General features: G+C 48.7%; 1 protein-coding gene and 1 long non-coding RNA gene across 2 annotated transcripts in view; one reads left to right on the top strand and one right to left on the bottom strand.

Annotated features, from left to right (window-relative positions):
* Positions 1–1,838, bottom strand: part of LOC141051946 (uncharacterized) — a 53,666-nt gene extending 51,828 nt beyond the window's left edge. Inside the window, exon 1 of the long non-coding RNA XR_012220716.1 lies at positions 1,808–1,838. This is a non-coding gene — a long non-coding RNA (uncharacterized lncRNA). The remainder of the gene's footprint in view (positions 1–1,807) is intronic.
* A 37-nt stretch (positions 1,839–1,875) lies between these two features.
* Positions 1,876–15,483, top strand: part of TSPAN15 (tetraspanin 15) — a 28,237-nt gene continuing 14,629 nt past the window's right edge. Inside the window, exons 1-4 of the mRNA XM_073549097.1 lie at positions 1,876–3,209; positions 14,448–14,633; positions 14,717–14,791; positions 14,892–14,987. Of these exons, the coding sequence (XP_073405198.1) occupies positions 3,123–3,209; positions 14,448–14,633; positions 14,717–14,791; positions 14,892–14,987 (444 nt within the window). The 5' untranslated portion in view covers positions 1,876–3,122. The remainder of the gene's footprint in view (positions 3,210–14,447; positions 14,634–14,716; positions 14,792–14,891; positions 14,988–15,483) is intronic.

The following is a 15,483-nucleotide window of genomic DNA, read 5'->3' as shown; positions in this document are numbered from 1 at the left end:
GGACAGTATGAGGCCACTCAGCAGAGCGGGCACTCACAGGACAGTATGAGGCCACTCAGCAGAGCGGGCACTCACAGGACAGTATGAGGCCACTCAGCAGAGCGGGCACTCACAGGACAGTATGAGGCCACTCAGCAGAGCGGGCACTCACAGGACAGTATGAGGCCACTCAGCAGAGCGGGCACTCACAGGACAGTATGAGGCCACTCAGCAGAGCGGGCACTCACAGGACAGTATGAGGCCACTCAGCAGAGCGGGCACTCACAGGACAGTATGAGGCCACTCAGCAGAGCGGGCACTCACAGGACAGTATGAGGCCACTCAGCAGAGCGGGCACTCACAGGACAGTATGAGGCCACTCAGCAGAGCGGGCACTCACAGGACAGTATGAGGCCACTCAGCAGAGCGGGCACTCACAGGACAGTATGAGGCCACTCAGCAGAGCGGGCACTCACAGGACAGTATGAGGCCACTCAGCAGAGCGGGCACTCACAGGACAGTATGAGGCCACTCAGCAGAGCGGGCACTCACAGGACAGTATGAGGCCACTCAGCAGAGCGGGCACTCACAGGACAGTATGAGGCCACTCAGCAGAGCGGGCACTCACAGGACAGTATGAGGCCACTCAGCAGAGCAGGCACTCACAGGACAGTATGAGGCCACTCAGCAGAGCAGGCACTCACAGGACAGTATGAGGCCACTCAGCAGAGCAGGCACTCACAGGACAGTATGAGGCCACTCAGCAGAGCAGGCACTCACAGGACTGTATGAGGCCACTCAGCAGAGCAGGCACTCACAGGACAGTATGAGGCCACTCAGCAGAGCAGGCACTCACAGCACTGTATGAGGCCACTCAGCAGAGCGAGCACTCACAGGACTGTATGAGGCCACTCAGCAGAGCAGGCACTCACAGGACTGTATGAGGCCACTCAGCAGAGCGAGCACTCACAGGACAGTATGAGGCCACTCAGCAGAGCAGGCACTCACAGGACAGTATGAGGCCACTCAGCAGAGCAGGCACTCACAGGACAGTATGAGGCCACTCAGCAGAGCGAGCACTCACAGGACTATATGAGGCCACTCAGCAGAGCAGGCACTCACAGGACAGTATGAGGCCACTCAGCAGAGCAGGCACTCACAGGACAGTATGAGGCCACTCAGCAGAGCGAGCACTCACAGGACTGTATGAGGCCACTCAGCAGAGCGAGCACTCACAGGACTGTATGAGGCCACTCAGCAGAGCGAGCACTCACAGGACTGTATGAGGCCACTCAGCAGAGCGAGCACTCACAGGACTGTATGAGGCCACTCAGCAGAGCAGGCACTCACAGGACAGTATGAGGCCACTCAGCAGAGCGAGCACTCACAGGACAGTATGAGGCCACTCAGCAGAGCAGGCACTCACAGGACAGTATGAGGCCACTCAGCAGAGCAGGCACTCACAGGACTGTATGAGGCCACTCAGCAGAGCAGGCACTCACAGGACTGTATGAGGCCACTCAGCAGAGCAGGCACTCACAGGACTGTATGAGGCCACTCAGCAGAGCAGGCACTCACAGGACAGTATGAGGCCACTCAGCAGAGCAGGCACTCTGATTGTAGGGCTATGCAGTGCCAGTCAGGGCTGGTTCTGTGTAGCGTCAGCCTGAGGACGATCAGTCGGAGTCAGCTGAGGCTGTGCGCTCATACAGGGACACACCTTGGGAGGAGGCTCAGCAAGTGCAACAAGCTGGCACAGCCTACCAATCCCTCGGTAGTGCCAGCCCACAGTTCAGGGAAGCCCCGTCGCTTGCCAGGGGAAGCCCACCCATTGGAATAAGCCGACAGGGATTTCTTTTCGCCAACTCCTGCACATTGCGCTCAGCTGATGACTGCGCACGTCTCCTGCCCAGGGCTCAGTCCTGGATAATCCGGCTTCCTGTTTCCTAGGGTGACTCAAGAGTCATCAACAACAAGATTGCAGCTGCAAGTCCCATCCACGGCCGCCCATCACACACTGCCTCCTCCTGATCACACCCAGTGCAGCTCCACGCACCGCAGACACCTGCCTGCTCACATACACGCTGTGCTGCTGCTGACCACTGATCCAGGGAGGAAGGACCTGCTGCATGGGGGCTTCTGGCTTTACTAGGGCTTCACGGAGTTTCCAGTGCATGACCCGGGCTACGAGAAATTAACCCACTCTACCTTAACGTTAAGGAGCTCCTCTCCTCTACCTGGACTAGTAGAAAGTGTCCCTGCGCTACCTGAGCTCCTCTCCTCTGTTACACCTGAGCTGGCAGGAGCTCCTCTCCTCTCCTGCACCTGAGCTGCCAGGAGCTCCTCTCCTCTCCTGCACCTGAGCTGCCAGGAGCTCCTCTCCTCTCCTGCACCTGAGCTGCCAGGAGCTCCTCTCCTCTACCTGGACTAGTAGAAAGTGTCCCTGCGCTACCTGAGCTCCTCTCCTCTGTTACACCTGAGCTGCCAGGAGCTCCTCTCCTCTCCTGCACCTGAGCTGCCAGGAGCTCCTCTCCTCTTCTGCACCTGAGCTGCCAGGAGCTCCTCTCCTCTCCTGCACCTGAGCTGCCAGGAGCTCCTCTCCTCCACCTGAGCTGCCAGGAGCTCCTCTCCTCTTCTGCACCTGAGCTGCCAGGAGCTCCTCTCCTCTACCTGGACTAGTAGAAAGTGTCCCTCCTCTACCTGAGCGGGCAGGAGTTCCTATCCTGCACCTGAGCTGCCAGGCACTCCTCTCCTCTATTACACCTGAGCTGCCAGGAGCTCCTCTCCTCTACCTGGACTAGTAGAAAGTGTCCCTCCTCTACCTGAGCTGGCAGGAGTTCCTATCCTGCACCTGAGCTGCCAGGCACTCCTCTCTTCTATTACACCTGAGCTGCCAGGAGATCCTCTCTTTCATTCCACCTGAGCTGCTATTAGCTCCTCTCCTCAACCCCACCTGAGTTGCCAGCAGCCCCTCTCCTATACCCCAGCTACTGAAAAGTTCTTCTCCACGTGGACTGAAGGGAACGTCATTCTCCACCTGAGCTGCAAAGTGCCACCTGGGTGAAGAGGTTCCATCCACCTGTGCTGTTCAGAGTCCAGGGTCCCACTTGCCTGAAGTGTACGGAGACCCCTGACCTGTGCTCATGGCTAATGAAGAGGTTCGTTACTGCTCCAGATTCCCATACCTGTGCCTGAAGTTCACCCTGATTGCGTACTGTACTATATTCTGGGTAAGTTGCTTTTGTCTGGATGAACTGTATGGGGCAGGTGTAATGACTTATGGGACAGCAGTCTGCACTACGCGTGCACTATATCCCACCCTTGGTAAGTGGGTAACGTACACTCTTCTATGCGGTGGATGCTGGTGTTTTGTTATCGGCCATTCTAGACTGGGTAGATTCAGTTAGGTGACCATTTCCATACCTTGTGGTTCTTTAAATGGGCACATTGTAGGAATGCTGTCCTATGCGTCTTGTCTGTATGGCTGACAGTAGGGAGGTATTATAGTTTTGGGCGGTTACATATTTGATCACTGAATAAAGGTAAACAAAGATCAATGAAACTAGCCAGACCAGTTGGAGGGGATCCAATAGATAGGCAGTTACCTAACTTCCGTAGTCAAGGTGTGTTTCACCTTGCTCAACTACAGCCTAAAATACAGAATCTGGACTTGTCTGCTTTCTACTAGGAACAGCGCCACACCTGTCTGCAGGTTGTATCTGGTATTGTAGCTTAGCTTCAGTGAAGTAAATGCAGTACCAGACACAACCTGTGGACATGGGTAGCAGGGTTTTTGGAACAAAGCAGACATGTTTTTCCAATTGTGCAAAACTCCTTTAAGGATTACCCCCCTCTGTGCAAGTCTTTCTGAACTGTGTATACCACCACCTGGGGCACACAGAGTATATGGGCCCATTGCAGCCCGATGGTTAATAATGCACAGTTCCACCTGCTTTAGTCATGGAAGTGGCCCCCTTACCTCCTAGAACCACTGTGTGGCTGCATAGGTAGCACCATATGTCCGTCCCTACCACTCCCAAACCACTAGGCATATAGCCACCTCTAAACACCAGCTTGTTGTCTATATACAACCACAGAAACTGGACCCCTAGGGTTTGTCAGAATGGAGATCGCTGTAGGGTAAACCATTCTTGCAGATTGGACCTCTTGGATTCACGAAAGAGAGTAAATTCTATAGAACCTAACATATGGAAGAAATAACTGCAGTGTAGGAATGGAAGTTCACAAGGGATGGGGGGGCCGCCATGAAAATGGGTAATAATTTACAGTACTAGCATCATAGAGACCAATAAGGTGTAAAAACAACATAAATCACAAGAGCAGAAAGATAAAAATTGAGTAGAAAATGCAGAAGGACAGAGGAAAAGCAAGAAAGAATTATTACAATGTTAGTGATATAAAAATAGTAGATCATGAACAAAGAATTGCTGCCCAAAGTAATTACATTGTGATAATACGTTCATAATGTAAATACAGACCCAATTGTGGTGTAGGAATCCTTGAAGAAGCTACGCGAAACACTCATTGGAGAGTGGGACGGAGGGACAACGTAATTTTCACACCACAATCGGGTCTATATTCTTCTTTGATTATTTTGTCATATTTGTACTCATATTACATACGTATTAATGTGAATACAAAAATGACGAAACGATCAAAGAAAAATACAGACCCGATTGCAGTGTAAGTATCCTTGAAGAAGATATGCGAAACGTTCGTTGGAGAGTGGGACGAAGGGCAGCGTGATTTTCACACCATAATCGGGTCTGTATTCTTCTTTGATTGTTTTGTCGTGTTTGTAATCCAAGAAGAATACAGACCCGGTTGTGGTGTGAAAATCATGCTGCCCTCCCGCTCTCCAACAAACGTTTAGCGTAGCTTCTTCAGGGATACTTACACCAAAATCAGGTCTGTATTCTTCTTTGATTGTTACATCATTTCATCAATTTTTTTGTATTCATATTACACACGTATCACAATATTTTCTTGAGCAGCAATTCTTCACTCATGATCTATTAACTTTACATGAATAATACCTCTGACAGTGTAATACTTGTTTCTTGCAGTTTCTCCACCCTTCTGCTTTTTTTAGTTTGTTTTTAGAGATGGCCCGTTCCCCTGGCACCTCTCAGAAAATCGGCATTTGGCCAATCTTTTAATTGCTGGGGTCCAGAGACCCACTCAGCGGGTGGGAACGGGGGTACATATATGGTGCGGAATGGCAAAAAGGGACGTGGTTAGGTAAATAAAAATGTGAACATCTGCTTCACCTCAATTTTGTAAAGTTAGCCAATTTGGTTAAATCTTAGGCATTGTGTACATTGTAAGGCTTAGGCACGGAGACTGCATGGTGGCACATAAAACCTCTAAGGTGTAACTATAGTGGGTGCATGGGTTGCAGAAGCACCATTGCTTTGGGTCTTGGGGTGGCCGAAAAGTAAACTTTGGCCTATAAGAAAGATTAATACTTCTAGAAATTGGTGATAGATGGGGGGCCATGTTGACGAGTTTACTTTGGAGCCCAAAAGCTTCAAGTTTCCCAACTCTCTAAGGCTAGTTTCACATTTGCGTTTAAGGCCGCAGCGTCGGCCTGCGCACGGCCGCCGCTAAGCCCCGCCCCCTGCAGTGCCTCCGCCAGTTGCTCCGCCTACGGGCGCATGACGCTGCATGCGTCCTGCGTCCCCTATCTTTAGCACTGGGGACGCAGGCCGTGAGCAGGTATGCGTTTGGCGGCGCATGCGTCCTTTTGACGCTGCGCCGACCAGCGCCAAACGCAACAGGTTGCAATTTGGTGCTCTCGCCGCGTCAAAAGGACGCATGCGCCGACAAACGCATACCTGCGCACGGCCTGCGTCTCCAGTGCTAAAGATAGGGGACGCATGCAGCGTCATGCGCCCGTAGGCGGAGCTACTGGCAGAGGCATGGCAGGGGGCAGGGCTTAGCGTCGGCCGTACGCAGGCCGACGCTGCTGCCTTAAACGCAAATGTGAAACCAGCCTAAGGCTCATTATACTTGTAGTTGGTCTATGTTCCTCTGTATTGCACCCTGTTCTCACCAGAAAAACTTTCATGATAGAACATGTCACAATGCATTTTTTCCTAACTGATCCTGTAAAATTGGTGGAATATGGAGGTACAGAAAGGGCCAAGTAGATTTCCTTAAAAGATCAGTCTATCACGAGATAAGAATACATACGTACTATCTGTATTTTTGTCTGTAGCTCGAGAAGCATCTGCATTCATAATTTGACAGGCTACAGAGCTGAAATTTCCCAGCTTTCCTTGCTGACACAATGCTTGTATCGCTTGGCCCTGGTGGTTTCAGGAAAGTACGGTCATTTGATAAAGAAAGAAACTAACGTTGGCCGCACGCTAGTGACTTTGGACAGCCGTGTGGTGAACCACTCCCTTTAGCTCTGCTCCCTTTGATACAACAGTTCAAGAAAAGGGCAATGTAAATCAATTGTAGTGATATGTGCAATGCCAGAAATCTCTGGGTGATGACAAAGGGGTTTTAATATCCAAAATCCATTTGAAGCGCCCCAGGGGCCGTGGGTTACTCGGTACCAGGCCGGTGTTTTTAAAGGGATGTCACAGTGGCAGTGACCCGGTCCGTGGCCCCAGGCATTCATGTAAAATTAAGGGAATTGAATAGGAATAAAGTTTGTGTATTAGTGACGCCACCTGTGGTTTCTGGTCAGAGGTGACCAGCGCTGCAGTGCAGATCCTCTGGGACAGATAATATGCAGCAGAGTTGGTAAAGCTCTCCACAGGCAGAGCTGTAGTCCCAGGGCAGTTGAGAGGAATTTTAGCGGTGATGTAGTGTGGAGTGAAGGTTGTAGCAGTGCTGGGTTGGTGACGCAGAAAGAAGGTAGATGACACAGTTGCATGCAGTTCCAATACTTTACTAACAGTTCTGTCTGCAGTACAGATGCCTGCTTCAGTGCTGTGTCCTCCAGGTGAGGGGTCCAGCCAACTTACAGGTAAAATGAAGTACACCCTTCCAGCACTCCCTGTCAGTATGTACCTTCCCTGGCCGTCTCCACAATGCTGCTTTCCACTTTCCCTCCTTTCCAGCACTTCACAGTCAGTGTCCCAGGCCAGCAGCTGCGAATCCTGTCAGACAATGGGTACAATCCGCTTCTTTGATCCTATATAGCTGCCTTTCTGGTGAGAGTAACTGTGGTAAGATGCTCTGGCCCATAAAGTGACCACAACTGTCAGCTTGCTGGTTGAGTTTCATGTACGCTCCGCTAGGCTAGGGGCTGAGACCCTTTTGCGACCTGGCTCCTTCCTCCACCTGACGTCGGTCAGCGTGGAACAAGGCTCACGGGGTGCACGTTTTACCCGTGCCTCTGGAAGAACCACATTCCCTTCAGGGAGCTTTCTGTCCAAGACAGTCTGTCCAGCAGCTTCTACTACCAGGAGCTGCTCCAGACATGTCCTCCTCCTTCCCTCCCTCTGAGGGAACTCGGCTCACATCCTACAATTCTCTCTCTCTCCAACTACGCTCCGCCCACCTCCCAATACCCTTCGTGTTCCAAGCAGGGGCCATAAAGGTTGCTCTGCTATGCTACGTGTGTGGGATGTGGAATGTGGTCGGGTGCCTCCATCTTACCTGGTCGTGGGATACCACACCTCTGGGTGAGGTGCAGTATCCCTGTGGCGACTGGACACTCAAGGGCGCCACACATTCATTCTTTGATCTGATGATGGTCCAAGAAAAGAGACCTTCACCTGCTGAAAATCTCAGATAATTGTGACCGAGTTGAGATGAATCTTTCCTCGCGTTTTAGCACCTCAAGCTTCACTTTAAATCCTATCGCCAATCTTTCGATCTTTCACCGTGTTCCAACCAAACACGTTCGTGTGGAATTTAAAGTTGTCGTCTCATGGAGAGAATCTGTTTCCGGATAGGCGATAACCTTTTAGATTGGTTGAGGTGCTGACAAACCTCTAGAGCAAGGTACTTTTATCCCCATACGATTGAAGCGGCTGTGAGTATGCCCGACCACCACTTTATTCGTTATCTATGGGGACTGCTCTGAGCTTAGCAGTCATACGGGGAAGTATGGAATACCAATTGCATATGTGCACTACCTCTTCCGCATATACCTTTTTGTGCCTTTTGGACCCAGCTGAGTTTGAACCAGTGGTCATGTGTCATGAACGGAAGGGCCCACAAACAAGCTGTGCACTAAGTCCAATGTATATGGAGTTGGAAGGCTAACGTCAGCTAAACCCGACAATATAAGCCCAGATGGCAGACAGTGTGTATGGAAGATATAGGATATAAGGATCCAACATGTCTCACTTCGGACTGCTGATTCTTTTACTCTTGGTGAGATGAACCACCTCCAGAGAGGTCTGGCAGCCACTCACTCATAGAGAGTACTGGCATGCATGACCAGGCGTGTGCGCCTGTGTTTGGGTGAGTGGGATGAGATAATTGTCGGGCGACCCATCAGATTAAACCACTATTCAGCCACCAGTTTTCTAAAGTGTCTTTAGGGTCTGCACAAAGATTAGACTGTGTAAAATACTACAGTCTTCTTTTGGGTAGAGTTGGTCTTACGGTTGCTGACTTTCGGCATTAAATAACCGCTAATCAGCTATATTATATGGGTTGCCCTCCCAGGGCCTTGGGGTACTCTGTACCGGGCCGGTGTCAGGGGAATGTGTCACAGCAGCGGTGACCTGGTCCGTGGCCCTGGGCGCCCAAGTAATGGGGGAATGTAGTTAATGGAATGGAATAATTCGTGATGCCACCTGTGGTGCTCAGCAATGCAGATGTTAAGCCGACGCTGCATGCAGATCCTCCGGGTCAGATGGTGTGGTGCAGCAATGATGGTATAGCCCTCCACAGGCAGGGCTGTGTCCCAGGACAGTGTAGATGTGGGGACACTTAGGTAGTGTAGTGTCCGGCGCAGGGGGATGTAGCAGTGTCAGGCAGATGGACGCAGGAAGGAATGGAGGACACCAGGGCATGTAGTTCCAAAGCTTTACCCACAGTCAGTAGTGCCCGCTTCTGTGCCGTGTCCTCCGGGTCAGGGACCCAGCCAACTCCCAGGCAAGATGGAAAGCTCCCCTCCACACTCCGCCAACTGATGTGCCTTTCCTGAACGTCTCCTCTGTAACGCCTTTAAGTGTGAAGATCTCCAGTACCGTGGTACGCTGGAGTTCCTCCTGACAGATGTTCCCAAGAACTCCACCTGTACGACAGACAGCCGTAGCCTGCCTCGGGGACTCCCTTCTCCTGAGTCCCAGCTCTCTATCCAATTGCTGCTGTGCCCCAAGTCTCAGATGGGAGTAGTGCATTTACAGCCAACTACTCCACCGGTGTCTGCTGCAGAACCATAAGTGTCCATACAACCTCGGGGACCGGGCCCCGGCCTTGTGCTGAGTGCCTATAGGCAGGGTTCCTCTTCAACCCACGTCCTCTCTGTTCTCTCTACTCCTTCGTTCCGTACTTGTCTTTCTTTGTTATGGAAGCTTAGGTTTCAGTTCTACGTCTTTCTCCTTCTTTTCCTTTTCTGTGCAAGCTGGCTCAGATCACTGAGGCAGCTGCAGCACTCCTTCCTCCATCCCTTCTTCCAGGGATCCTCAATCCTGTCTGAGTGACTTCCTACGTGACTGACCTTCTATCAGACTGACCTGTCATCCTACACTTTCCCACTCTTTTATGTATCTTAACTCCACCCACCTCCCAGCACATCCAGTGTTCCAAGCAGGGAACCACCAAAGGTGCTCTGCTACTCTCTAAGCACTGAGCTGCAATGTGGTTGTGCAGAACTACCCTGTTGTGTGTGGGGTGCGAGTGTGGAAAGGAGTTCCCACCCTACCTGCATGGTGGGGCACCACACCTTATGAGAAGGTGCGGTACCTCTGTGGCGACTGAGCCTCAGGGGCGCCACATTATACCTGCAGTCATAGCTTGCTTAGACTGGTCAACCGCACTTCCAATGCACGTAGAACAATCGATAATACATTGTTCAGTGTCCATAAACTGTCATTGCTCTTGGTAGCATGTTTACACAGGGTCATGTGCTGTTGAGAACTATGATTTTTAGGGAAGAGCCAGACGGCCGTAGATCGGAACTCAATGCTGAAACTGGCCGGCGGCTCTTCTGACACGAGTGTGACCGCTTCGTGTATTTTTATGTAGCTGGCACTCTCGGGAGAGCCGCCAGCCAGTCCAAGCCTTGCATTTCAATCTATGGCCGATTTATACAGCTGTGTGACTGCGACCTTAGGCCAGCTCATTCTTTGGGTGACCGGCAGCCTGTTCCATTGGCTCATAATCAGGGGAAATACATTTTCATGATAATTGACCACTTATCAATGCCCCCTTAAAGAGAATCTGTCAGCAGGATTTCACACCCAAACTATTTATATGTGCATGTACCTCTTTCAAAGACAAATGCAACAATACCTTTTTACCTAGACAGTCCATTCCTCTGTTGCTGAGCAATCAGCCTTTGAATTGATATGCAAATGAGGCTGAAGAGATATTTTTCCATCCGAAGCTTCTGTCACTCCAGCTCTATTCCCCGCCCATTGCTGCCTCCACCTGCTTTACCGGTCGGCGGTAGTGATGGGCAGTCCAGCTCTTTTTGGTGATCCAGCTCTCACGGCTCCGATCACCAAAAAGAGCCGGCTCTTTTTCGACTCCTTTTGGATCCTAAATGGATCCCTATTGTATATGTGTTATGGCGTCCTAAACTCCGCCCACCTACCACATAAACCCCGCCCACTCGCTAGGAACCAATTATATTGCTTAGTGGGCTGGGTTTTGTTCCGGTGGGCGGACTTACATCTGCCGAACACCGGGATTTTAGGCCCAGTGAGAGCCATTCAAGGATTTTAGTGGCTCTCACTGGGGTGCCGGCTCCCATCATTCACCGCGGGGAGCCGGCTCTTTGTGTCGGATCGTTCGCGACCGACACATCACTAGTAGGCGGTTGATCTGCATAAATGCCCCCTTAGGGTACAGTTACACTTAGCGATACACCAGCGATCCCGACAACGATATGGATCGCTGGTGCATCGCTAAGTGGTCGCTAGTGAGCTGCCACACAGGCAGATCTCACCAGCGACATAGCAGGGGTCGGCGGTCGCTACTTACCTGTCAGACGCGGCGATCCTGACGTCCTCACGCCCGCGTCCACGCGTCGCTCGTCGGCGCCAGCAGGAAGCGCCCGACGAGAAATGGTCGAGGATGTTCTCACGCGACCAGCGATGAGCAGCGGGGGAGCCGGTCGGAGGTAAGTATCACAAGTAGCGATATCGCTAGCAATATCGCTGCTACGTCACAAAATCGGTGACTTTACAGCGATATTGCTAGTGATATCGCTATGTGTAACGGGCCCTTTACACTTTAACAATATACATTAAAAGTATCAAGATGGGGATATTGGCAAATTGATAACTGCTTGCTAACTTGTGGACATGTACCTTTAATTGCTGTTTATTGTTCTATTTTCTTCTAAGCCCTTTATCAGTTCCTGCTCCAGCAGGGAGTGCCATGTTATCAGTGACGGTCTTTTAACTTAATGACACGTCTATTGGAAAATGGTCAGGAACAGAAAACTTGCGGCATCGTATGGTGCTGTCTTACTTTTCAATGTCTGTATATTCTAGCAGCACATTATTTTTGTGTTACTGTATATATGGTAAGTGCTGTCTATAAGGGGATTTATCAAGTGGTACAAATTAAATCTCCAGCAGTGGCCCTTGGCAAGGGTTTTTATGCATTATAGATGAGGGGTGACACACAGTAATGGCAGCCGAAGTACCCTTTCTATAGATACACCTAGCTAAATGTGTCCTGTAATATCGGCACCAGTTCGTTAGCGGCAGATTCTATACGTTCTGTTTGTTGCGGCTTCCATGGATCAGACTTGTGTTTCCAGCTTATCCCAGAGATGATCAATCGGACTGAGATCTGGGGAACATGGAGACAAGTCATCCGCTTGATCTTTCTTCTGTTCCTGAGACCAATCCTTACCAACCATTCTCCTGCTGAACAAGGCACTGCACTTGGGGAATACCTCAACCATAAAGGGGGCACTTGGTCTGTATAGCGTTGCATAGGTGACAAATGTCACATTTACATGATGCCAGGGTATGAGGTTTCCAGCAGAACGTTGCCCCATCACACTGCCCTCACCAGCTCATGTTCTTGCCACCCTGGTGCCATATTATTCCCGGCCGTCCACATGATGGAAAAGAAAATCTTATTAATGAGACAAGGCCTCCTGCTTCAATGATCTAGTTCTGATGTCCAGTGGGCTGGATCCAGTGATCTGATGATCCAGTGGCCTAAGGTCAGAAGGAGAACTAGTCCTATTTTGATCTATCCGGAACACTTGGCCATACAATTCAATGGGAATCCATGAAACGTGGATTCAAATTGAAATGCTTCTGTGTCTAATGAATCCACTGCTTAGTAATCAATTTGAATATAATCTGAATTAAAGGAAAAAAAACACTTCCAGGGGTCTTTTTCTTGGCTTGTGAGCAAATATTTCTTCAGTTAAAGGGGGGGAAAAAGAGATACAACTAGGATGACTCCTTAGAAACAATGCTCTGTTTCTCAGAAATTGTTAAATTTACTGCGTATGTGTGAATGTGGCCTTAGCAGTAACGTCTTAAGCAATTTGTGCTGCAGTCGCTCTTCTGTGGGATGGGACCAGATGCCTCCATTCTACCTCATATGCATCAGTGATCCTTGGACAATAATTAGCCTTTCATTGGTTTACTAGTTATTTTTCCTTGGACACTACCCGCTGCATATCGGGAGCACCCCACAATACCTGCCATATTGGAGATGCTTTGTGTAGACATCGCCCATGTAAACGTGCCGATTGAGTAGTAAGCTTGTGCGCCCCAATGCAAAATCTCCAACAGGGCCCACTTCTTTCTTTATTCACCAAAAGTGCTCAGAGAGTAAAACAGCTTCAGCGTTGACAGCTACATGATATGCGACATCGACGCGTTTCAGGAGGCTACGCACCCTTAATCACTGATGCTGTTTTACCCTCTGCTGAGCACTTTTGGTGATTAAGGAAAGCAGTTTGTTCACAAGTTCGTTGAGCTGGATTTCTCTTGTTTTTGATTGCTCCACGCCTTAACAACGTTTCCTGTGTTCCGAACACGTTAGGATGTTCATTACGGTAAGCCTGGCTTTTTTCTATCTTTTAACAGTACTGGGCTTTACGTAATAGCCTCCAGGGACCAAGTGCGAATGCAACACAGAAGTATACAGTTTTTTTTTGTTTATAATCTAACCCTGATTTACTCTTCTCCATAACTTCATCCTTTACCTGTCTGGTGAGTTCCTTGGTTTTCATGATGATGTTTGATCCTAATGTTCTCACACAAACCTCCAAGGCCTCCACAGATCAGCTGTAGTTTTGCTGGGAATAAATTACCGTACACACAGGTGGACTCAATTTACTAATTATGTGACTTCTGGAGGTGATTGTCACTTAGAATTTTATTTAGGGGTATCAGACTACAGGGGGCTGAATACAAATGCAAGTCACAATAGTCAGATTTATATTTTTAAGATATTTAGAGAACCCTGTATTTTCTTTACACTCCACAAATATTTGCTACTTTTGTGTTGGCATCACGTAAAATCCCAATAAAATACATGGGTGCAGTATGAAAAAATGTGGAAAAGGTTCACTGGATATGAATATTTTTTTCAATGCACTATATAGTCAATAATGCTTGTGGCGCCTCTAAATGGACCTTTTACACTTTACTGTAATTTCATCATTTCTAGTCCTGAAATGCATAGATGGGAAGTTAATAGTTGAGATAGAGCCCTCCATGGATTCCTAGGGGAGCTGAGTGACAAAAATATTTTTTTTTTCCATCTGTGACATGTAGACACTGGATATCTTGCCTATCCACCTTCCTTCTCTCGCTGTTGACTTTCTTCCCCCTCCTCCAGTTTTCGGAGCACCTTTGTTGTGATACTATCTGAAGATAATTATGAGAAACTTCTTTTTTCAGTTGTGGGACATATTTTTGTTCTTTACATCAGGTCCAGGCATGTGAGGGTATTGTGACATTCCTTCACATCAAGCAGGCAGCGTAAGGTGAGCTGCGTCTACTCGAGAAATGTCTGTGTCACAGAGGATAAAGAATCGCTGGAAACGTTTCATCTTGCCCCCATTTCTTTTATGGCCTTGCAACGTTCATTTTCTGATATCCATTTCTCACTGATTATAAATATCTGCTTGCGCTCGATCACTAGGGATCTTTCACTGTGTACTTTTACTACATCTGTCCTAATCGTGTGATGGAACTGTAGTGGAACGAGCCGTAGACCGGTACTTCCATCACAATGAGAGCTAAACCATATTTATTGGCGATTTTGAGATTGTTTTTGTATTCTATACGTTGCCCATTCTGTAATTCTCTCTTCCTCGCCAGCTCATAGGTGCGGTCATCCTGGCTATTGGGATCTATGCAGAGGTGGAGAGGCAGAAATACAAGACTTTACAAGGCACCTTCCTTGCTCCTGCCATCCTCCTCATCCTACTGGGAGTGGTCATGTTTGTTGTGTCCTTCATCGGTGTCTTGGCCTCACTCCGCGATAACCTGTGCCTTCTCCAAGTGGTGAGTGTTGTCGACGTTCAGTCCGGTTTTCGTGACCGTGTTGTACCTGTATGTTTAACGTTTACGGTTTTTCTTTTTTGTAGTTCATGTATACTCTGGGGGTCTGCCTCCTGTTGGAGTTGACTGGGGGGATCATGGGCTTAATCTTTAGAAATCAGGTGTGTATCATTCTTTGCCATTGTGCCATCCTACTACCTGCCCATTGCTGCCAGTCATCCAATCCTCAGATCCGTTAATGATGTCCTTCTTTTACACCAGACCATGGATTTCCTGAATAAAAACATTCGGAAGGGAATCCAGAATTACTACGATGACCTCGACTTCAAAAATATCATGGACTTTGTGCAAAAACAGGTGACTGTTTCCTGAATTCTGTTCCGTCACGCATTTAATTACATAGGTATACAAAAAAAAATAGTAATAGGTATTAGTAGGTTATAAAAGATTAGATAATTGCTGGTATCCTCCAAAAACAGTGCCACATATCTTCAGAGGTTGTGTTTGGTATTGCAGCTTTACAGGGGGGAAAAAATAACTCCAAGGTCACATGCATGGGAGAGAAGACTGCACATGCAGATAAATACAACATATATTTTTTTATACATATAGATAAACACAAACTAGGCAGCGTTTTACTCAACAGATCTTGGAATAATAATAATCATTTCCACAATTGGATGTGTTTAAATAAAATGTCCCTGTGCTGAGATAATCTTATAAATGTATCCCTGCTGTATACTGTGTTATAGCTGTGTATTACTGTACAGGAACATGATGTGATCATACCACAGCTCCTGGGCAGGGGATGGAGAAATAAGTATGTTCCTGTATGGTCAAACACGACCATTAC

The sequence above is a fragment of the Dendrobates tinctorius genome, unplaced genomic scaffold, assembly GCF_039654945.1.
Source record: "Dendrobates tinctorius isolate UK_male_01 unplaced genomic scaffold, ASM3965494v1 ptg000158l, whole genome shotgun sequence".
Taxonomy (NCBI): domain Eukaryota; kingdom Metazoa; phylum Chordata; class Amphibia; order Anura; family Dendrobatidae; genus Dendrobates; species Dendrobates tinctorius.
This window is presented reverse-complemented; position numbering and strand designations above follow the sequence as displayed.